This window comes from Typopeltis vanoorti, chromosome 7, assembly GCF_054136105.1.
Source record: "Typopeltis vanoorti isolate ZY-2024b chromosome 7, IOZ_Tvanoo_1.0, whole genome shotgun sequence".
In the NCBI taxonomy this organism is placed as follows: domain Eukaryota; kingdom Metazoa; phylum Arthropoda; class Arachnida; order Uropygi; family Thelyphonidae; genus Typopeltis; species Typopeltis vanoorti.
The window spans coordinates 14,255,044-14,280,360 of record NC_143555.1 but is presented as its reverse complement, the minus strand read 5'-3'; the positions used below and the strand labels follow the sequence as shown (position 1 = coordinate 14,280,360).

Here is a 25,317-nt window from a genome sequence, read left to right as displayed (position 1 = left end):
GGTATGAAGGTCAGCAATAAAAAGACAAAGACAATGAAAATAGGCAGAATCATTGAAAATGTCAACTGTGTTGTGAATGGAGAACCTGTGGAACAAGTAAAACATTTCAGCTATTTAGGCATGATTTTTACTGAAGATGGTAAATTAAATATAGAAATAGACAACAGAATCAGCAAAGCTGGTATGGGGGGAAGTCAATTGAATAAATTCATATGGAATAAGAGAGAAATTAGTCGGAACACTAAATTAGCTGTATACAAGACAGTGTTCAAACCAGTTTTAACTTATGGATCTGAGAGCTGGGTCAGAAGTAAAACACTTGACCAAAGACTAGAGACCGCAGATATGAGAGTCCTGAGAAAGATTAGATGCGTGAACAGATGGCATTAATGGCAATATCATATTAAAAACGAGGATGTTAGGAAAATACTTAACATTGTCAGCATCCAGGAATGCGTTAGCAGAGCTAATCTCAGGTGGTATGGTCACTTAAACAGAATGGGCGAAGAAAGATTAGCAAAACAAGTGTTCTCTGCCAGGTTGGCAGCAAAACGACCCAGAGGAAGACCAAGATATAGGTGGATTGATACGGTACAAAGTGCTTTAGATGACAGAAATATAAGATCTGATAATGTTGGACTCTTGACAAGTAACAGACTGATTTGGAAGAAAATTGTAGATAGGAAATTAATAATAATGTAATTTTTTTCAAGTAGTACTATCATATCCTGTACACCCCTTGAGGTTACATGGCAGGAATTTGATGATGATGATGAAGTAAGTAGAATGAAAGAGAGAAAGGAAGTTCGCTGGACAAGAACATAAATGGATGCTAAAACTGCTGCTTATGTCATTATTGGGTTAGTAGAAACTTAATTTACAGGTAGGTCTCGATTAGTGTGGATAATGAATCTCATGAAATGGTTGCATTATTCAAATTCACAGTATTCAAGCTTATAATTATATGTAAAATATAGTAATTGATTCCAACTTGACAGGAATAGACTATGAAAAATTTTAAACGCAAGTTTTTATATAAGTTTCTTAATGAAATATTACAGTAAAGGATAAAAAGAATATACTTATAATTTAAATCTATTGTTAACAGTAGTTAATGAGAGCAAAACAGAAACAAACAAGTAGAAAAAAAAAAGCTAAATATAATTCCTGAAGGTAAGTTGACACTGACAAAAACATCTGTATCGTCTTTTGAAATATTTTAGCAGCATAGACTGAACTGTTTTTTCTTTCTTAGGAATGTAAGTTCTGGAAGGCATCCTTTTCCAAAATAAACCAGTTTCATCCACATTAAATATTTCTTGACAGTGTATCCCTGTCATCAGGTTTTTTTTTAAACATCTGCATATTTATATATAATAATATTATTATTATAATTATACGGATGGAGTCTGAAGACTCATTGCAGGAAACCCAATCTATTCACCAATCTATCATACTTCTCCTTGAACCCATTAACAGATAAAGCACTCACAAACTGTGGCAACCCATTGCACTCATTTACAACTCTCCAAGTAAAAAATCTAGTCCTCATACCCTTACTAACCACACCTTTATTCAACTTCCAGAGATAAACCTGTGTTCTGGTTCCTTTATCTGTGCTGAAACATTGCTCCTGCATCTATCATATAAAACCCTTTAAGCAACTTAAATGTTTCTATCATATCCCCTCTTTTTCTCCTATCAACCAACTTCTGAAATCCACACATCTTTAATCTATCCTCATAGAGAACATTCCACAGGCCACTCACCATCTTGGTCGCTCGCCTCTAAATCCTCTCCCCTGCTTTCTCATCCCCCAAGAAACCTAGGGGACCAGATGAACACAGTAATCCAGATGTGGGCATATCAAGGCCTTATATGTGTATTCTTCAATAGCCAAGTAATCTTATGGGCTACCTTACTACCTAAGCAATATATCCTCTAAACTTTAACTCCATCTACCACCACCACCACCCCGAAATCTCTAGCTTCATCTATTTCCTGGAGTATAGTACCATTGATGTGATACATGGCTTATAATCTATCTCAAAATGCATAACTTTACATTTGTCGACATTGAACTGACACCCATTAACTTTCTAAATTACTTCCTAAATCTTCTCCCTCCTAGTATTCATATTAGTATTATTACGAACATATTTTTTAAGATATCTGATATCTTATTACTTTCATTTTCAAAATTTAATTGACCATACCTTATGAAGTAGTCTCAAATAGAACAAACAAAAGATAAGCTTACTTTGAATTTGCCTTCCTCCTATAAATATTCAATTCATCTTCTAAATCACTTAGTCTAGCTTTCAGGTCATTGCGTTCAAACAAAATATGCCTCAGTTCATCTAAAGTAAATCGTGGTCTGTTGGGATCATCGAGATCAATAATCAATTTTCCTCTCAGATCTGGAGTCACAATATTCTGCAAGACAACTCAGGTACTCATTCAAGATTCTTATACAAGGAAATATGTAATATAATTATAACTTTCTTCCTTACCTTAATGTAAGTTAAGTACAAAATGTAATCCACAATTAACACTATCTAAATAATTCATACTACATATTTTCATAACTTCTTTTTCTATCCATCTCAAAAAAAGTTGATCACCTATACCACATTTTGTATCAAGCTAAGGATTAAATACTCCAAAATCTATATTCTAGAAACAAAACTTGGAAATTTCAAAGAATCCAAATACCAAGATGGGGGGGGGGTTCAAACTGGGGGACGAAAATCATCAATGCCTAAAAATTTTCACAAACACCTATGCTACATTGTGATTCAAATCCACACCCTATTGGCTGAAAAATAGAGATGCTATCCACTTGGTCAATATGGATTATGGTCTTGTTTAGACTGTCACCAAATTCTAATCTAATTGTAGTCATTTAATTTTTACTCTTAATTAGTTCTCAGATTCTGCAATATGAAAAATCTGAGAATTTATAAAACTGCCCTGAAAACACTTCAAGAATTCCTTCAGTCATTGATGTATCTGAACCCAGATCTCTCTTCTCAGCATGTGATGCATGGTGAAATCACTCAAAAATAGAGAACTCTGATTGTAACTAACTAAATATTCTTTGCATATGCCAAAAAATTCCTAACAGAACAGCATTCAGGTAGAATCTCTCTCTCTCGGTTGCTGTGTCCTATACATAAAAAAGAGATATGGTAATTGTTTTATTCTGAATTGGCTTATTTTATCAATTTCTTTCATACTATTTCTGATATATCCACATTAGAATTTATCTACTAAATAAATCTTATGACAGAGATGATTCAGGAAAGTAAAATATCAGACTATATTGCTATTTCTTAGTGATAGTCTTTTTTGCATGTAAAGTATAGGCAAAAACTGTTAAAGAAAGAACCCACTGATTTTTTTCTTGAAAAGCTGAAGTTATAGCTGTTGGAACACTTTGTGAAGGGCTGCTGCTCTAGATAACAGAGGCGGACAGAATAAAAGAGAAAGAGGGGAAGTAGGTCCAGTGTGCTTGCAGTTGGACTAGAAGGCAATGTTGGTCAGTTGGGCAGTGTGGAGTAACAACGGATGCCAATTCAATGGCATCATGTGGTGAGCAGGATATTGGCAAAAGTGTGGGAGAGTGAAGCATTCAGAACTCAGATTCAGAAGATAAGTTTCATCCTGAGGTTTTTATGTAACATCATAAATACTCATGATTTACTTATATCAAGCAGAAAAAAAATGTCAAAGATGCAAACTACAAACAAAACTACCAAGTATACCAGAAAGCAGACTTCCATAGCACCAATTCCATGTTCCTGTTTCTACTATTAAATGTCTGTTTCATTTGGAAGATTTCTTCACAGCTTCATTTAAAATAAAGAATTGATTAAACAGCAAAGAAATACAGGATGACCAAAATTTAGGTATCCTTGTTTAAGGCTATGTGAAGTGCTATATATCCAGAATGATGGCACTAACCTTGCCACAATGTGCTTTGCTTGTGAAGCTGTACTACCAAACAATTCCAATGCTGTTGCTGCACTCTGTGAATTTCACTGCCTGAACAAATGCCAATGAGATCGACTACCACCATACTCTACAACATATAATTAGTCGTTTTGAAGAAATAAGATCATTGGGAGTTAGATATGGTACATTATTTTTCCCCATAGATATTGCTTCTGCATGATGCACAATGTATTTATTCAAAGTTTTGGATCACTGAGTGGTGTTCCACAAGGCCTTATACAGGGATACTTTTTTTTTTTTTTTGATCACCCTGTATATGTACTGTGGATTTGTTAAAATGGCTATCAATTCAATGTTGACATGATGTAAAGTTATGAAATTATGTGTAATGACATATCCAATGACACTGGCAAGATTATGCTAGAATAAACTGACCATGCTAGAGATCTTGGAGTTTTCAGAGATAAGAAGTTGAAGTTCAGGAGCCATACACTAATATATGCAAATATTTCAAATACAGCACAGAGGATAAATGCAATGCTGAAATGAACACTTGCATATAAGGATAAGGAAGTCATTTTGTATCATTATGAGGATATGACCTTATCTGGACAACTCTACACATATCTGGTCCCCTGGTTTCATGGGATGCAAATACAGTGGAGAAGGTGCAAAGGAGAGTGTTAAAAGATGTTGGGAGGCTGTGGAATGTAGATTATGAGAAAACATTGAGAATTTGTAGTTTTGTTGCAAACAGATAACAGAGGGATGATATTGTAAAAATTCGATGCAGCAAGAAGAAATTTTGCATAACAAGTACATCGAATTTTTACAGATAGGCAAAACTCAGAATACCTGTATATAATCTTTTCCTTTAGTATTCAGTATTGTATAGCTATCTCTTTGAAAAACAAAAGATGTAAAATTGTCAACGCTAAAGGAAACGCCCTATAGTCGGAAAGCCGTTTGAAATTTTGTTTACAAGTTCAACCCTAAATAACCTCAAGGTCAATGCAGAAAGCGGGGGGGGGCAAGATTCAAACAAATATTCCGCTAGCCGACATATTCTGATTAGAACATGAAGACGGAGAATGAAGGGGATCGGCAAAAGTTCCAGAACCAGGAATCACATGATAACTTAAGGAGTTCGCATAAGTGCACGCAAGGAATGCACAGGGTTAAGAAAACTGAACCCAGGGTTTCGGAACCGAGGTGCATATAAGACAGGAGAAGAGATGGTGAAACGGGGGATGACATTGTAAGAATTTAGAGTGAATTCCTGACTTGTCGAGGGGAAAAAAGGAGGGAAGCTGGATTTCAAAGGGAGAAATGCCACAAGCCGTCATAGCCCAGAAGCAAAGATGACTAGGGGACAAATAGCCAAGGAGTAGACAAACTTGTCCGTGAGCCATTCCGCTCTACTGAGTCCGTGAAGGCCCTGACAAATTGCGACCCTTTGCCAGTGTGCTTAGTGCACTGATGAATAGTCACTCAAGTCCCACGAGCTGACCTGATGAGCTGGCCTGTAATCCAAGGACCTAGAAGAAAAGAATAAAAAAAGGGAAAAGGGATATAGGAAGTCACAGCCAGCAGAAATTGAAGGATGTGCCCTTATAGAAGACAGCCCATGTGAGTTTGAATATTATTTTGTTAAGACTGTGTGACATTTAAGGATAGGTTAATGAACTGACAATTCAATTAAGAGGGACATTAATAACCTGAGTATACTTAAAGACTCATTCTGTTGGGATTTTGTTGACGCATCTATGAATGAGTTTAGCTAATTCTTAGGGAATGACTTAAGTTGTGGCTTAATCTAATGCTTGAATATATTCATGTATGGCTTTTCTTAGCTAAATTTAAGAAATTGTTGTATTGATCGTGATATGTCTTCAACAATGCTTTTCCACGTATTGAGAATTTTGTTAAAGGTATTTCCTTGAGTTAAACAAATAATATAATGTGTACTTTATTGAAGCAAAGATACATGCATGTTTTGCCCTAGTATTTTTGAGAATTTTACAGAGGACCACCCCTTGATATTTTAGTGTATATGTCTGTTCATTGATCAATTAAATTTTTTTTGTTGCATATTATGTAGAGTTTTGCCTGATCTTATTCTTATTGCAATGCATTGATCCCCCACCCCCAAAAAAAATCGAACCTAAATGGGAAAATTTAGTATAGAGCGTGCGTAAGTGAAGGGCCAAGACTGCAAAACAAAAATTGATTACTTGGGGACGATCAAGTGTTTATTTATATAGTTGTGAGACATTTTGCAACCTACTGGAAGTATCATATTTCTTTTACCATGTCGAGGAATGGGTGGCGCAGTCGATAACTTAAACAAATATTTCCATTGCTCTCAGGAAAGGAACATAGATTTTGGAAGGTAGGAATACATCCAAAATAGAGAAAGAAAAAAAATTAAACAATGAGTACGATTACATATATATATAAAATGTTATATACAAGATAACACACATCTTTACAATGCCGCAGCCGTCGGCAGGATAAAATCCACGACTCTTAAGGGTGGATTTGGATCAATTTTGCATATAAGATCAGGCAAGCCAATAAAAGTGAATAATAAGTGTTTTACCTTAGAAATATTTGAAAACATACAATATGTTTGTAAGAAAAAATCTTTTCAAACCATGAATGTGGATCACACAAATTCGAAAACTAAAAGCACAAACACAATGGGTGATTGAGAGTTTTTCAGGATGATTAATCCTCACCTCATCATTCCACAATTCTTTGGCAAAGATCATGACGATGTTCTGTCTTTTTTCAAATTTGTGGAAGAATTGAGAAATGTCGGTAATTGGTCGGACTTTCAGCTTCTGATCATACTGAGGAATAAACTGATTGGCAGGGCTAAAAACGTCTTGTATTCGTCTCCCATATTAAGAGACACATTTGAGTACAACAAGTTTAACGAGACCCTGATATCCCAGTTTTCCAAGATCAGAAGTGTAGGTCCGAACCTATGGCGCTTATAGAAGTGTACCTAGGAAAGAAAAGAAAGTGTGACTGAATACTACAATAAATTACTAAACCATCTAGACTGGGCGATTTTTCACGAGTTCAGGCTAGGAATCAGGGAAGAATTTAAGGAAACAACACATAACAAGCGGATTAATAATTTAAATGAACGCCACCTAGCAGTAAAAGAAAAAGAAGAAAAGCTAGGAGATTTTCATCCCATGTCTGCCGCTCATCAAATTCACACCATTAATAAAGAATCTGAATCAAGAAAAGACGAGAAACGAGAAAGGAATCCAGAAAATTTAAAGGAGAAAACGAAAGAACAACAAATTGAAGGAAATGAAGGGAAATGTAAACAACCGAAATCAACAAGATTGAAAGAAGTTAAGTGCTCACTTCAAGTGGTGTAAAACCCATCACAAAGGAAGAAATACACTCCATGATTAGAGAAGTACAAAGGGCATATAAACTTCTGATGGATAAAATGGATTATTTGTTCAGACATCTGCAAAAATTCACATCTAAACAATCCACTGAGACCCCTAATCAAATCTGGAGCAACTGAATAATGCAGAGGAAAGAAGGGAGAAGCACCAAAATGCTATAACTGCAACAGATTCGGGCACATGGACTGATACTGCTACCAGAGTAAAAGAAGGCCTTATAGTAACAGGCAATTCGAAACTAATATGTTGGGCACTAGCCATCGCACCACAAAATTATCAAGGGAAAATAACAAGAGAGGGTGAAAAATGACACTAAACTCTTAAGAGTGATTCAAGGCAAAGTAAGGGGAATACAGTGTGAAGTTCTACGTGACACTGGATCCCAAATTTCAGTAATCACAGGTTCCCTATTCAGAAAATTGAAGTCTAAGGTATCTGACTGTATAAGAACACTTGGGAGGCCTGTGGAGTTAAGTGGAATTACAAATTCCCCCCATTTATGCTCGAGACCAATTAAAAGTAAAATTGTGGTCGCCCGGTTTCAAATTAAATGTCATGCCTGAACTGCTCATTCTACAATCTCAACACGAGAAAATTCTCAAAATTCTCAATACGCTTTTCCACGTATTGAGAATTTTGTTAAAGGTATTTCCTTGAGTTAAACAAATAACATAATGTGTACTTTATTGAAGCAAAGATACATGCATGTTTTGCCTTAGTATTTTGAGAATTTTACAGAGGACCACCCCTTGATATTTTAGTGTATATGTCTGTTCGTTGATCAATTAAATTTTTTTTGTTGCATATTATGTAGAGTTTTGCCTGATCTTATTCTTATTGCAATGCATTGATCCCCCACCCCCAAAAAAAATCGAACCTAAATGGGAAAATTTAGTATAGAGCGTGCGTAAGTGAAGGGCCAAGACTGCAAAACAAAAATTGATTACTTGGGGACAATCAAGTGTTTATTTATATAGTTGTGAGACATTTTGCAACCTACTGGAAGTATCATATTTCTTTTACCATATCGAGGAATGGGTGGCGCAGTTGATAACTTAAACAAATATTTCCATTGCTCTCAGGTGAAAGGAATATAGATTTCGGAAGGCAGGAATACATCCAAAAAAGAGAAAGAAAAAAATTGAACAACGAGTATGATTACATATATAAATAAAACATTATATATGAGATAACACAAGGCCTTATACAGGGATACTTTTTTTTTTGATCACCCTGTATATGTACTATGGATTTGTTAAAATGGCTGTCAGTTCAATGTTGGCATGATGTAAAGTTATGAAATTTGGTGTAATGACATATCCAATGACACTGGCAAGATTATGCTAGAATAAGTTTGACCATGCTAGGGATCTTTGAGTTTTCACAGATAAGAAGTTGAAGTTCAGTAGCCATATATTAATATATGCAAATATTTCAAATACAGCCCCTGTCAAAGGCCTTGGCAAGGTTCAGTAGAATCACTGTAAACCCATTGCCCTTATTCAGTTCAGCCGTCACTATGTTATAAAACGTGAGCAAGTTACTGAGGCATGATCTACCCTTCACAAAACCATGTTGTCCCCCATACAGTATCCCATTTTCATCTATCCAATCCTGTATTCTTCTCTTGACTAATTTCTCCAAGACCTTGACAATGATTCCTGATATGCTAATCGGTCGGTAATTTACAACAGCAGTCTTGGAACCTCCTTTATGCAGTGGAACTATTCTCCCCTCTTTCCACCCCCTTGGGACTAACCCAGATCCGAGACAACTGAAGTACAAATCTTTGTCAGATTACCACAATTTCTCATATATTTGTCTTAGAGTGAATATCTGATCTTGACAACCTCTATTTGGACTGAACCCGGTTTGTTTTTTTACAAGTTTCTCTTCCACAATCTTTCTCAACCTCTTTTCAAGTATGCTTACATAAATCTTACCTGGAATAATTCCTCTGTAATTCTCAAATTTAGTTTTAGTCACTTTTTTATAGATGAGTACCACTAGAGCTCTACTAATATCATTGGGAATTTGACCTTCTGAATTATGCAGCGTAGTCACTATAAAACTTTTGAGATTCATAACTTAAAAATTGTTTGAATGCTATCTAGTATACGGCTTATTTCTTCTTGTTTGGTAATTCTTTATTAGTCTGTGTAGATGTATTCAACAAGTTACCAATCATACCATATTTAATGTGTAATGTTCACTAAAAATTTTGCCTAAACAGCTGAAATGTTTTACTTTTTCTACAGGCTCTTTCATTCAGGATGTAGTTGATTCTTCCGTGTTCTTGCCAATTTTCACAGTTTTTATCTTTGCAGTGATGATTTTTGTACATTTGATACAGCAATTATTCAATACTGTAATTTAGTTAATGAAAATATTTAAATATCATTATAACATTTTGTTTATGAAATATTTTACGGTTACATTAGTTAATTACAATTATTGTTAAGTTTGTTAATTATGCTTTCTTAAAACAATATTCTGATGTAAGAAAAGTATAGCAGCAGTGTTTGTAATTTTGTTATTGATGGATGACTAATGAGGTCATTATGCCTAAATAGATAAGTCACCGGTCGAATTATTTTCCATTTAGCAGTAGCAACAATAAGAATCGATAAGATGTACATACCTTTCTGTCATTAGAATTGAATTGCCTGTAGATGTTTTTCATACTGAGTACGTGAAAAGAAACTTCACAGTAATGCCAGTAAATATGGTACCCATATATACGGTACTAAAGTACTATAAGTTGACCAGCCAACCTCTCGTATATGGGCTCAACATAAAAATAAAAAAAAATATATTAAAAAAAATGAATCCAATCTGCCATGACTGAAAATTTCTCTTTTCTGTTTGTGATACCTAGCTGCTATGATGTCATTCAAGAAATCCAAATTGGAGAATACTTAGAGAGAGAGAGAGAGACATTGAAAAAAATGGAGCAGATAGAAGAAAAAGGATAATCAAAAATGATTCCCTTAAGAAATAAAGCAAATAAACATAAGAAACAAATGGTGATTCTCAGGGGATTCCTTATTTGTTTATGTTTCTGTTGAGAAGTTAATGCATTCTCAGTGATGTGATTTTTTTTATTATTATTGAAGAATTGAATAAAAAATGATTCTCTGTGTTTATGGAACTGACAGCTGTCAAGTAAAATCACAGGAACTTTTCTGTTTCAGTACTGGATAGTTGAAAGTAATGAGATAAACGAATTATGTTTTTAACGTCTACTCTAAACAAAAACTCAATATGCTTACAGTCTTCTGCGAGCATATCTAAAAATCTTCTGTAAAAAAAACTGTGTAAAGATATTTAAATATCCTTACACTGGATTTATTCAAGAGAATAACATCATCTGTATTCTGTTGTATATTTACATTTTGAGTTTACTATCTCCAATCAAATTTACTGTCACTTCCCTTCATGTAATCCATGCAGATGATGGGCAAAGGTGATAAAGTAAACTGATGTGAAAATAATAATGAAAAATGATGAATAACACTCATGCACCCATGCCTTGCATTATTCCTGATTTTATATCAAACCATCTTCTTGCACACAGCATTTTTATAATGTACATCTGTTTTATAAAACAGTATGTAGTCAACTTAAGTACAGATTACATACTGCTTTATAAAATGTATTATATCATAATTGTAGAGTTGTGAACAGCCATCTTTTGGTACCTTATCATATGTCATTCCCAGATTGATAAAACTTAATTCAAAACTGTCAAATTCCATTGATTTTTCTTTTGTCATCATCAAATTCCAGATATGTTCCTTCAGGAGGTGCACAGAACATCATGATAGTACTACATGAAAACATTAGATTATTACTAACGTCCTATTGACAATTTTACTCCAAATTTATTTGTTAAGACATCAATATTACCATATCCTGTACTTTGATCTTCTAAGGCACTTAGTGCCTTAGAAGTGTCAAGACTGTTTGTCAAGACTCTTTGCCAAAAAAATCCTGGCAAAAATAGACTTTGCTAACTTTTCCTCTCCCATTCTGTTTAAGTGATCATACCAACTAAGATTAGCTCTGCCAACAGATTCTTGAATGCTAACAATGTAAAGTTCTTTCCTAATATGATACCGTCATTGATGCCATCTGTTCACTCTTGCCAATCTTTCTCAAAACTCTCATATACCTGTGATCTCCTGTCTCTGATCAAGTGCTTTATTTCTAACCCAGCTTTAGATCCACAAGTTAAAACTGGTTTCAACACTGTCTTGTATATAGCTAGTTTAGTGTTATGACTAATTTCTCTCTTAATCTAAAATAAATTTATTCAGTTTTGCTAATTCTGTTGTCGATTTCCATATTTAATCTGCCATCTTTACTAAACATTGTGCCTAAATAGCTGAAATATTTAACTTGTTCTACAGATTCTCCATTTAGGATACAGTTGATGTGTTTCAATATTCCATTCCATTTCACAAATTTTCTTAGCTTCTTCTTGAGTTTTCTTGCAAATGTATAATTGCCTTTGTTTTTTTTATTGCTGATTTTCATACCTAATTTATTATGGCAGTAATTTAATCTAGTCAGTTAATTCTGCAGACTTGTTCTGGATTTATTCAGGAGTATAATATCATTTATACCATATAACTGTATAATTCTGAACAGATTTTCTCTTGGCATCTTTTCATAAACCTTTTCCAAATCTGCAAAAGTTAAATATGGATCCTGGTTCTCTTCCTGTGATTTCTCCACTATTTATCTTAAAATGAAAATCAGATCCTGATCATGTCTATTTGACCTAAACTGAGCTAGCTTTCCATTCCACAAATTTTCTTAACTTCTTCTCGAGTTTTCTTGCAAATGTATAATACTATGCATATAATATGCAGAATAGTCACTGTGAACTTTTATGCCTACATATCTATTGCATATCATCTATTCCAGTTACCTTTTGTCTTAAAGTAAAAATTCAGTTGTGATAATCCCGATTTGGTCTGATCACAACTTGTTCCTCCTGAATGTTTTTAGGAAGAACAAGGATGCCAGAATGTTTAATGAAGGAAAGAAATTCTTCTTTCCTTCATTAAACATTCTTCACAAGGGGTGCTTAAGGGTCAAAGCTGTATAACTGAGAGGAGACCTCCACATAGCCTTTAAAGGAATACGGAGAACCGACCAGGGCTTCTGACCTAATGTCCAATCCTCACCTTCTCGTGGTGCACCCTGTTGGGTATCTACCTGGATACTGAATGAACGAGGATGGGCTGGCAATTTGGGATTTAGCCGACCAAATTGTATTCTTATTGGTTAAACCAAAATAAAAAATGATGGTACAACACGACAAAATTTCATGCCGGCTAGGGGGTCGCCGGTTAAATAAGGCCCACGTTGTTTTCGCCAGGGAACCAGAGCGAACAGCGAAAAGTCAGCTACTGGAACAAATCTGAAAACAAACCCAAACTCAACATCACCAGAGTTAAAGATCGGCACTATCAACGTAAGAAGCCTGAATGGCAAAGAAATGGAGCTAGCTGAGGAATTAGATAATTACCAGATCGACATAATAGGGGTGACTGAAACAAAAAAGACCAAAACTGGTGAGATCTTTCTGAGCAATAAATACAAAATGTTATATTCAGGCAATGACAATCAAGGAAAAGAAGGAGTAGCCATAGTATTCAACACAAAATACGAGGCTAATCTTCTTGAATGGCAGTCAGTCTCAAGTAGAGTAATGTGGGCAAATATGAGAATGGGGAACTGGACAATGAGACTTATTTGTGCCTATGGTCCCACAGAAGGTTCTACTAAGGTAGAAGTGGAGGAATTTTTTGAGGCTTTAGAAAAAGCAACTGACACAATGAAAAAGGAAAAGTTGGTCCTTGTTGGGGATCTAAATAGTAGAGTAGGAAATGATTGTGAGACATACAAAAATATTTTGGGAAAATTTGGAGAAAAGAGCAAAGCTAATAATAATGGCAAATATCTGTTGGATTTCTGCTCAGGACATGTTATTACTAGACTGGTTATTACTAACACCATGTTCCAACATAAAAATGTGCACAAATTCACATGGAGAGAAGGAATAAGAAAAGTCTCATTGACTATGTTATTGTTGATAGTGATGCTTTCTCCCTGGTGCAGGACATCAGAGTGTACAGAGGATTTGAAATTGGAAGTGATCACTATTTAGTCTTGAGCAGGATAAAATTGAATTTCATATTGAAAAGAATAACATGTAAGAAAGTTTTAAAGCGAATAAAAGTTGAGCAGCTCTCAGATGTGAACTGTAGACTAAAATACAGAAATATTATTGAAAAGAAAATGAAAGAGTTTGAGAACGGGAATCAAACCTTGGAGATTCAGTGGGAAACTCTGAAGGAAACATTGATTGATTCTGCCAGAGAGGCATGTGGCGAGGTTGTGTGCAAGGATAAAAAATCAGAACTCCCTGGTGGACACAGGAAGTTAAAGAGGCAGTGAAGGAAAAGAAGAAAGCATATCAAAAGTTCCTGGCAAATAAGTCAGCTTTTACTCTTACAGAATACAGAGACAAATGTAAGAAAGCTAAACACTGTGTAAAACTAGCTACAGTCATGGGAGGACTTTGGCAAGAATATAGAAAATAAATATCAAGAAGGTGGCAAAATATTCTGGAGGTTGTTGAAGAAGCATTGGAATGGAGGAAAGAGTGCTATAAAAGGAATTAGAGATGATAAAGGTGAAATGAAAACAGGAGAAAAAGATATCCTTGAAGTATGGAGTAATTACTTTGAAAAATTGCTAAATGAAACAAGCAGTGATGACAGCACTGTGATAAAAAACACTGACCAGGCATGCAGTCAGGAATACATATCCATACTTGAAGCCATAGAAAAAGCCATCAAAGGCTTGAAATGTGGAAAGGCAGCAGGAGTAGATGATATTCGACCAGAAATGCTGAAGTATGGTGGTATAAGAGTCTTACAGTGGCTGCACTGCATAGTTCAGAAAGCCTGGACAGAGGGACGAATTCCCGATGATTGGAGTAGAGCTCTCATAGTATCCATATATAAAAAGGGAAATAAAACTGAATGCGAGAATTACAGAGGTATTTCCCTACTGAGTGTTCCTGGCAAGATCTATGCAAGTATACTTGAGAAACGGTTGAGAAGAATTGTGGAAGAAAAGCTTGGTGAAGAACAAGCTGGATTCAGGCCAAATAGAGGCTGTCTGGATCAGATCTTCACTTTACGACAAATAGTCGAGAAAGCATGGGAATATAACAAAGATCTGTATTTAAGTTTTGTCAATTTGGAAAAGGCATATGACAAGGTGCCAAGAGAGAAGCTATTCAATACGCTGCAGTTATATGGTGTCAATGGGGCATTATATCAAGCAATACTTAGTCTTTATTTGAGTTGTGAGTCAGCAGTTAGAATTGAAGGAAGTACAGGAAGATGGTTTAATGTTAAATCTGGTGTGAGACAAGGATGTACATTATCCCCTCTGTTATTCATTATCTATATGGATCACATTATGAAGGAATGTGGTATTAAACCTGATATCAAAATTGGAGATGTTAATGTCAGCTCTTTGCTTTATGCAGATGATGTTATACTTTTAAATAAATCCGCTGCAAGTCTGCAAGATTCTCTGACAAAATTGAATAGCTGTTGTAACAGATATGGTATGAAGGTCAGCAATAAAAAGACAAAGACAATGAAAATAGGCAGAATCATTGAAAATGTCAACTGCGTTGTGAATGGAGAACCTGTGGAACAAGTAAAACATTTCAGCTACTTAGGCACAATTTTTACTGAAGATGGTAAACTAAATATAGAAATAGACAACAGAATCAGCAAAGCTGGTATCGTGGGAAGTCAATTGAATAAATTCATATGGAATAAGAAAGAAATTAGTCGGAACACTAAATTAGCTGTATACAAGACTGTGTTCAAACCAATTTTAACTTATGGATCTGAGAGCTGGGTCAGATGTAAAACACTTGACCAAAGACTAGAGACCGCAGATATGAGAGTCCTGAGAAAGATTAGATGCGTGAACAGATGGCATCAATGGCAATATCATATTAAAAATGAGGATATTAGGAAAGAACTTGACATTGTCAGCATCCAGGAATGCGTTAGCAGAGCTAATCTCAGATGGTATGGTCACTTAAATAGAATGGGAGAGGAAAGATTAGCAAAACAAGTGTTCTCTGCCAGGTTGGCAGGAAAACGACCTAGAGGAAGACCAAGATATAGGTGGATTGATACGGTACGAAGTGCCTTAGACGATAGAAATATAAGATCTGATAATGTTGGAGTCTTGACAAGTAACAGACTGATTTGGAGGAAAATTGAAGATAGGAAGTTAGTAATGATGTAATTTTTTCATGTAGTACTGTCATATCCTGTACACCCCTTGAGGGTACATGGCAGGAATTTGATGATGATGATGATGATGATGAGAAATTCTTCTGTAATTTTCACATTCAGTTTGATTTTCCATTTTACAGGTGAGCTCTACTCCAAATATCTTGAATTTGATGTTGTAACCTGGATTTCTAATTCCAGGTTACAATATCAAATTTGGAGCAAGGAGGAGGCTATAAACATATTGTATATTTGTAACATGTCATGTTACAAATATACAATATTTGTAACATGACATATGATAAGGATTAGATGATCTGGTAATCCTACTCTAGAGAAGACCAAACATTTTTAAGCCACTTCGGGTGTATAATGAGCAAGAAAGTGGTGGCATACCGGACAAAAATTCATCTATAATAAAATTAGTTTAATCCTTTATCCAAGTGTGAGCAAACAAAGTTTGTGCCTGAAAGTATCTTCAGGACTGGGGTAAGGTGGTACAACACCAGGCAACTCGTTGCAAAGGTGGAGCAAGCTACCAAAACTCCTGTCTCAGTACCTCCTATAATGCAAAACACATCTCCTTGCGGATATGTCTAATGTTATGCATTAAGGGAAGGGCCACTACCCAGACTACTACCACCTTACCCCAGTCCTGAAGATACTTTCAGGAGCAAACTTTGTTTGCTCACACTTGGATAAAGGATTAAACTAATTTTATTATACTCTAACCAAGTGAAAAATAAACTTTCAACATCTTTCTCTAAATCCAGAGTAATTTATTAAAAAAGGGTGGCACACCATTTGGCAAATCCTATAGGTAGAGATGACCTGCAAATGCTTCTGCCTGGTGTCCCCACTTGGGTCTGGCTCCCACTGAAGAGACCTCAATAAAGGTCAAAACTAGTCTGGGTAGTAGCCCTTCCCTTAATGCATAACATTAGACATATCTGCAAGGAGATGTGTTTTGCATTATAGGAGATACTGAGACAGGAGTGTTGGTAGCTTGCTCCACCTTTGCAATGAGTTGTCCTAGTGTTGTACCACCTTACCCCAGTCCTGAAGATACTTTCAGGCGCAAAATTTGTTTGCTCACACTTGGATAAAGGATTAAACTAATTTTATTATACTCTAACCAAGTGAAAAATAAACTTTCAACAAAAAAAAAAAAAAAAAATCATCTACCACCGATGATCATTTTACTATCTACATGAATATAAAAATTACTTTCACATTCAGTTTAATAATTACCTCAGCTTTTACAAGCTCCATATTTTCTTTTACTGTATCACTTAAGTGCTTCTGCAAGGAAACCAGCTCACTTTCTTGGTTTTGTATTTGTGCTTGAAGTTCAGATTTTTCCTCTAATAACACATGAACTTGTGCCTTCAAATGTCGAAGCCTATGGCTGATTTCTCTGTTTGCTTGGGCTTGTTGTTCCATTTGTTGCTGCAACTAAATTACAAGAAAGAAAATAAATTAAAAATAAAGGATATATCACTATTTCTTAGAAAATTTCACATATACTAAAATTCAAAGCTCATCAATCTCTTCATAATACTGATTTTAAATAAATAACGTGAAAAGCATTCTCATTACTCTAAATTCCTTTACAAAATAAGAACAAGCAAATCCAAAAAAACAGTTTAAAAGGATGCCTAAAAACTACATGCTGTTGGTAAATTTAAGCAGAAATATCAGCAAGATTTTGAGTATTTCATTTTTCAGTTCATTTTCAGCAGTTTACAGATTGCTGAGATGTGTGGCTTGGCAAAAACAATCTCTAGACAAGTGACGTATGAGACTGAAGAAAACATTTCACTAAGTTAAAAATAAAAAAATCAGCTAACACCTTTTATTCCCTTATAGAAAGCAGGTAAGGCTGTTTCACCCCTATCTAACTTTTTGGAGACTGAATGGACAGTTCAATCTCTACCGGTAGCCAATCAGACAGAGATGGCCCAGACTATCACCAATTTTAAGCAGCACCCAGTGAAGAGATGGCTAATAAGTGCTGCCATCTCATGGTCACTAACATATTTTTAATGTCTGAAATAGTTTGGGTTCTACAACCAATTTTGAGTTTACAGGACAAAAAAAAACCAAGTTTCTGGGAGAAAAAAAACCTACATACCCATTCCAGAGATCAACTAACTCAGGAACTGGTAGAAGAAAGGCTTAGAAAAAGTTCCTCTAGTCAGGGACTAGAATTGAACCTAGATAATTCATCAGGCCGTCTAGCACTGAGCTTCCACTGAGCTAGACGAGCTCTCACTTCACTAAGTTAAAGAACTCAAATCAGCACACTTTCTAATAAATTTAAGCCCTTTAGTGGCACCCAGATATCAATATTTTAAAAAAAATCTGTAATGTTGGTTGTGTTTTCATATATTGTACTCAATAAATTCCACATAGCTAGTACACCTATGTTTTGTTGGTTGTAAGTGTTTGCCATATACTATACTCAATAAATTCCACATACTGGTACAGCATCATGTACACATTTCAATTTCAGTGAGAATGCACTGAAACCCAAATGACATATGCAAGTGAAAACAGTATACAACTAATCTGGAGAAGTAAATTCTTTTACTTTAAAACCCAAAGTCTGGCTTAGATACATTGACGATGTTTTTGCTATCTGGTCCCATGGCTACCAGACTAGACACTTTTCTCATCCACCTAAACAACCAATACAAACGCATAAAATTCACAACTGAAATTGAAAGTCAGAACACACTTCCTTTTCTAGAGACACTTGTCACATGTCTTCCTTCCATAGTCTTTCCTTCACTGTTCACCAGAAGCCTAAACATTCTGGCCAATATATACACATAAACTCTTACCATCACCCAACACAAAATCTAGATGTCACAAAATCCAAAAAACAGGACTTAGAAGATTTTCTCCACTGAACAAGCACTTAAAGATGAATTAAGTTATCAGCGATATCTTCCTGAAAAATGGCTACAGCCAAATACTGTCAACAAAATTCTTCACAAGACATCACTTAAAAACAAAAATAAACTAGATTACAATAAAAGCGTAACCATTCCATAGATTAAAGCTATATCAGATAAAATAAACAGAATACCATAGAAATACAACCTTAATGCCATCTTTAAACCTCTTGCAAAAATAAGGAACTTATTCAACACATTCAAGGATCCACTTCCTCTGCAGGCTCACACTGGAGTATACCGTATTCATTACACCTGTGATTTGCCCTATATAGGTGAAAAATGATGCACAATTACTATCCAAAAAAAAGAAACATAAACAGCACATTAAATTTAATAACTATGGTAAATCTGGCCTTTCTGATCATGCCCTGAATACTTTACATAGAATTGACTGGAAAGGCACCTGTTGTTTACATCACGCAAAAAAGTGGTATTAATGTAAATTAAGGAGGCCTGTGAATTTCTTATCACCATTCAAATATTAACAATAATGGTGGTCTAAAAATTCCAAGAATATGGAAGGCCCTTTTTGTCTAATAGTTAATTATAAATAGGACTGTAAGTAATCCAGGATCTTAACTCTAATATAACAACTCTCATGTTAAATTAGGAACACCACTGTTGCTGTAATAAATCTATATAATTTTTTTCTCTGATGATGTTATAAATAGAATAATGGCATTCATGTATTTGTTTTTTCACTAGAGATCATGCCAGTAGAATAACAGTTGTTATTCTACTGGCATGATCTAATCATCGTCTCTTTGGCATACTGTTTGAAACGTAATATAACTTTTGTGTGTGTGTGTGTGTGTGTGTGTGTGTGTGTGTGTGTGTGTGTGTGTGTGTGTGTGTGTGTGTGTGTGTGTTATGAATCATTGACTCGGTTGAAATACATAATGAGAAATGAGCTGAATGACTTAAACCGAGGGTTAGGTAAAAGGGGGTTTAATAGTAAAACACGACTAGTTTCGGCTTATAACAGCCTTCATCAGGTGACATTATAAAAGAAAAAACACTAAACATTGAAGGTTTAAAAAAAAACTATGAACAACATAGAGTCTCTATACATAATTAGTATGAAAACGTAGTTGTATTTAGAGCTGTTCTTTTGTTCGTTGCATTGTTAGGAGAGTGCATGCTTGCAGCATCACGTGAATGCCAGTACATGATTACAGCTGAATGACTATCTGGTAGGTTGTAGCTCAAGTTATTTAAGGTTCAGGGTTGAGGATGATTTCCCTAGATTCTACGATTTTTCTCTCCAATTCATCATGGCAATGAAAGATGTTAGTAGATCTGTCCCAGTGGACTGTATGACTTGGGGTTTTCATCATTAGGATTAGCTGAGAAAAGGATATGGCTTGATAAGGCACTGGCTCGTTGTCTCTTGTAAGCAATGTCCCCTCATGTGTTCCTCCATGCGTAATTCAATAGATATGTCTGTCTGGCCAAAATGAGGAATATCACAATCACACCAAATTTTGTACACACCAGGAAATCTAAGATGATGATGATGATGGCATGGTTTTGGGTAGCTTATTAAGGAGCGGATTTTTGGAAGTGGAGTGAACAAAGTATGTATATATATATTACATACCTCATACATTCACAAATATATATATATATACTTCTGTATATATGTGTGTATACCACAGATGATGACCTTAATATGAAGGTCAAAACGTCAGGAAATTAAAGTAATTATTTCTAACATGGTTGTAGTCTCCATAATTTGTCTAGAAAGAAAGCTGATTACAATGTAACACTAAAGAAAAGGTTTTTAGATAAACATCATTACCAGGGATGACGTGGGTTTATGGCTATGACATCGAAACAAAAGCTCAATCATCACAGTGGGTGTCAAAAGGGTCACCACAAACCAAAAAAGCAAGATAAGCTGTCAAACGTCAAGGTGATGATGACAGTTTTTCCAACTGACTTGATAAAGAAAAAATTGCTAGCAGACCTGTGCATATCCCAAAAGAAGGTTCCAGAAATGTTTCAAAGTATGGAAGAAATGCTGGCAGTGGTGTACACAAAGTGGAGGAGAGTACTATGAAAGCAATAAGGCTGAATAGCTTCTAAGTTAGACAATATTTAAAAAATTCAGGAATTTCCTGGACAAACCTTGTATATGCTCCTATGAAACAAAGTTACCTTTTCGAAAAAATTCTGTGGCAGTATCCAAGGCACAGTCTGCGAGTCCTGCAGCTGGCTGGAGTTTTGTGTTCAAGAGTAACTGATGTTGGCTGTGCTGCCTGTTTGGCCTAGTAAACAGATTATAGTTTTGGGTCTCCTGATAGAAGCTAAGCAAATTTAAGGACTGTAGCTGGTCTTTAGGAGAGCAAATAAGGGTTGATAATTTTTTGGGTAGACTGAAGGTGATCACAAGATTGTATTTTTTTTTTTTCCTTCAAAATTTTTCATTACTTTTCAAAAGTGCAACATATGGAATGATGATGAATTACTATAACTTTTGTCTAGAGGAAGAAGATGGGCATGTATGGATATGGAACGTTCATATTTTCTTAAAAGCGTGTGGGAGGAGATGGCTGAGATGATCATGGCAAAACTGAGTCAAGGATTATAAGGGAACTCTTAGAGACAGTACTCTAAATGTGAGAGCAATATTCAATGGATGGACAGATTTAGTTTCAAGTTATTCATCAGAGTCACCATATTAAAATTTTGGATGGTGAGAATTCAATACTTGTAATGTTTCTGTCAAGAAAGACTGGAGGACAGAATTATCCCAAGAAAAGAAATCACATCTCCTGTCTAGATATTAAGGTGTTTTCTTTTTTGTTTTCATGTTTTTTTAGTGTCTCCCTCACCATGACAGGTTGTAAACCTATAATCATTAGTACAGTGGGTAGGCTAAAGAAAACACAAAAAGGGTGCATTTTTTTGGAAAAATAAGACAGGAGTATGCTCATGCTCAAGTTAGAAAGGTTACAAACTGGATAGTGTGTTGTTGATGTGTTTAGTCGCAAGCTTTTGTAAATGAGATAGAGAAAATGCATCATAAGCAAAAAATGAAGAATTGTACACTCATCTGCAATCAACTGGAAATGGTTGATAATACATCCCTGTCTGCACAACCAGGAAAGGGGATGGAGCTGCTGACCCACTTGATGAAAGCATGTTTAATACATCTTTGTATCAAAACTGATTACATGCCTTTATCAAGAGCAATCACCAACAGGCCACATGCCCTTTGATAGAAGACCTGAATCTGATTCTCGTCATGAGAGAGGAATCTTGATATAATTTTTTTTTCCCAAAGGGTGCATTAGCCCATCTTATATGGAGGTAGCAGGTATTTTATTTTCTCCTAGAAACTCAAGTTTTTTATCCTGCATAACAGACAAATCAGCCAGAGAACACATATGACAAGAATCAAAAATACTATATAGTAAGTGTCAGATTGTGGATTGTGTAAAGCTTAATAGTGTTGTGTAGGGCAACACTATTAATATTCCTGAGAATTCACAGGGCTGTCAAATAATAATAATTTGCCTGAAAGTGTGTGACAAAGCAGACAAGATCTCTTCATGATAAACAGTGATAAATGCATATCAGTGACTGTTTATTAGTTGAGAGATTTTTGTGTACTATAGTAGTGTTACGTACCTAACCTCTATAATTTTATCATATTCTTTAACCCTATACCTTTATATTTTTATCTACTCTTGTTATTTATTGTATGCCCTACTCACTCATACAAATTTTTCTTTTCTTTAAACAAGCTATATTTAGGCCGCTCTTAAGTTTAGTCACGTGCAATTTAACTTATGATTAGGGCTTTGTCCAAGTATGGGATGCTGCCATTAAAAATATCCTCTGAGACAGTTCACCTGATAAATATTGACAAATTTATTTTTTAACTGCACCAGCCAATACTGAGGATAGACGAAACTCTTATCCGAGGTGGATCTCTCAGAGTAATATACAGTAATAAACTTCCAACAATAAATAAACTAATTCCTGTTCTCTTTATCTTAGTATGCAGTCGTGGCTCTAAATATTAACTTATACTCGTGGGTCCCTTCCGCTAGGTTCGATGGTAATTTTATGAGTGGCTATTTGAATTCATATATCAAGCTGGACTCAGGCAAATGCTATGAAACATATTTATTAAATGAAAAAATTATACATGAGAAAATATAAATGCATGGTTAACTAAATCGCACTGCTAGCAAGATCTCAAATTCAATATTAACATTACAATACAATAACAAATTACTTGGACCACTTCTATATATAATCTAACAAACTTCTAGCTTATGTAGCCTATCTTTTATCACTCACGTGGTCACTAGTTATATCTCACAACATATCACAATCATCTCTTATACAAATCCCTTCAAGGGAGACATTTCTTAAACAGGGACAGGTCAATGCCAAAATAGGGATAGTTCCTAAAGTTCTTTACGATATGTCCATTACACAAAATATCCTATAGAATCACACACAAATCTTCAACTGGAAATCAGAATATGACAATCTACATTATTGTTCCTGGAATGACTTTCAGTTCTTTCTTCAGCCTTGTCTGGACATCAAGGCTCCTTTAAGGTCTACAATTCTCCGGATCACATAAGATAGCTTCACGGCCAGGTTCTCGCATTGGAAAGGCTATATGCCGCGTGCCACTCAGGACTTTCACCGGTATCGCAGGCACGCATCTGGATCACCGTTGCACGATATAGCATAGCTATCCGAGTCTGAGGAAATAGCTAGCCCTAACACGCACGCTATGGCAGACGACTTCTACGGCCAGCCTAGAATCTTCTCCACAGGCAGAGACTGAGAGCCAACGTCCAGGAGGTCAGGAAACAGGAACCAAAAAGCCTTGTGTGTGTGGGGGGGGTGGCGTTTATATTGCCTGCTTCAATCTCGGAGATTCGCGCATTTTACCACGTTGTTTATTGCGCTACGTGCACTGTTCCACATGCGCACGGTGTGTTTTCCTAGAAAGCATTCTTGTTTCCTTTTCGTATAACTTACTTTCCCTCCGGCCATACGTTATTCTGAACAGCTAAAGTGTGACCCTTGGACCTTAGCTTATACACTTTGCTTTCTTATACTACATGAAATGGAATACTTTACATAAATTAATACCTTAAATAAATTTACTATTAGACTTCCTACAAAACAGGTAAAGTCTCACATATTATTCATATTAATTATTTCTTCACTTCTATCCTTCTGTTATTTATATATATATATACATGCCGTTCATTGTCAAAACACAACATTCTCTAATTACAATCAAAGGTAGTTGTTCCTGAATAAATTAATGTTTTGTCCCACTTATAATTTGATTATTCAGGACACAACGGTAGGTAACTAGTAATGGTTTTCTCCATTATTTTGCAAATGCAATGAAGTGAGAGCAACTAAATGATATTTGATGGTGAAGATTTGTTGTCCTTATGTTTATTTCCAAGTTGCAGAATAGACACCACTGGAAAAAAATAAACATACATAGGAGTCAACACAAGACCACAAAACAATTAATGAAATAACATCAGAATCAGATCCAGTCTAGACGAGATCTTTCTGATCTCTTGGGTGAAAATTCAGAGAGATGGAGAGGGTGACGGTGAATGTTGCAAGTTTGGATTGGAACTAGGGTAGAACATTTATCAATTTAAAAAGTGGAGGAAAAGTATGAAGTCAGGAGATTGACTTTCCTGTGAGTAACAATGCTACAGCACCATCTGCTTACAAAAGATGCAGAAAAGGGTTGGGCAAAAAAATGTTAACACCGAGAAACCACAAAAGCATGAATGATTGCCACTTGGACATGATGCATGTTTCATTGCTCCAACACCCCAATTTCAAAATCAATTTTGAAATTGGGGTGGGGGAGCAATATCAACCCATCCAAAATTTAGATGGGTTGATAACTTACAAGTATTTAAGTTGGCTTCCGTACATGCAGAAAATGAAAATAAAAATTTTGATGAAGGCCAGTTTATGGCCTTCTCCCTCTAGAGTGGATAAGCAGTACCCTTTGTAATTCAGTATGCCAACAGCAGGCAAGCTGAAAGGCTGCATTCTTGAGTTATGTGCATTTTTATAATGTCGTTTTAAAGATTTGGCAATTTTCTTCTGAAATTGAATTGGTGGATATTAAGGAGAAAAGAATCTGCATCAAATTTTGCTTTTAAAAAAAAAATAATAATAATAATAATAATAAAACCTGCTGCACAAATGCTAAAGGAAATGTTTGGTGATGATGCTTTGAGCCAAAGAAAAACTTTTTTTTTTTTTTTGTGGTACGAACGCTTCAAGGACAGATGAACAAATGTCTGTCAAAATTCATGAGTGTTGTTTCGGGTCATGTGAGTAATATCGTCGTTGAAAGTGAGAATCTAGATAACAGCGATATTCGAGGTATGAATGATGATATTTGCGAGGTAGTACCTGATAGCTGTGAGAGTGGTGTTGAAAGAGAGAATGAAGTTAAGCATACAGAACGATTGAATGAATCATCGGAGAATAAAAATGGTGACACTGATGCAATGAGTGAAATAGCACTATTACGTGGAGTTTTATTTTAATGTATATTCTGTTGTACAGTGTAATTTCCTTAAGCTAATT

The 25,317-nt window shown here is 35.4% G+C and overlaps 1 protein-coding gene across 1 annotated transcript in view; it reads right to left on the bottom strand.

The window, feature by feature from the left end:
• LOC150104495 (RILP-like protein 1) overlaps positions 1-25,317 on the bottom strand; it is a 99,054-nt gene that overhangs the window by 44,400 nt on the left and 29,337 nt on the right. Inside the window, exons 4-5 of the mRNA XM_090395666.1 lie at positions 16,991-17,194; positions 2,261-2,436 (exon numbers count right to left, since the gene is read on the bottom strand). Of these exons, the coding sequence (XP_090251792.1) occupies positions 2,261-2,436; positions 16,991-17,194 (380 nt within the window). The remainder of the gene's footprint in view (positions 1-2,260; positions 2,437-16,990; positions 17,195-25,317) is intronic.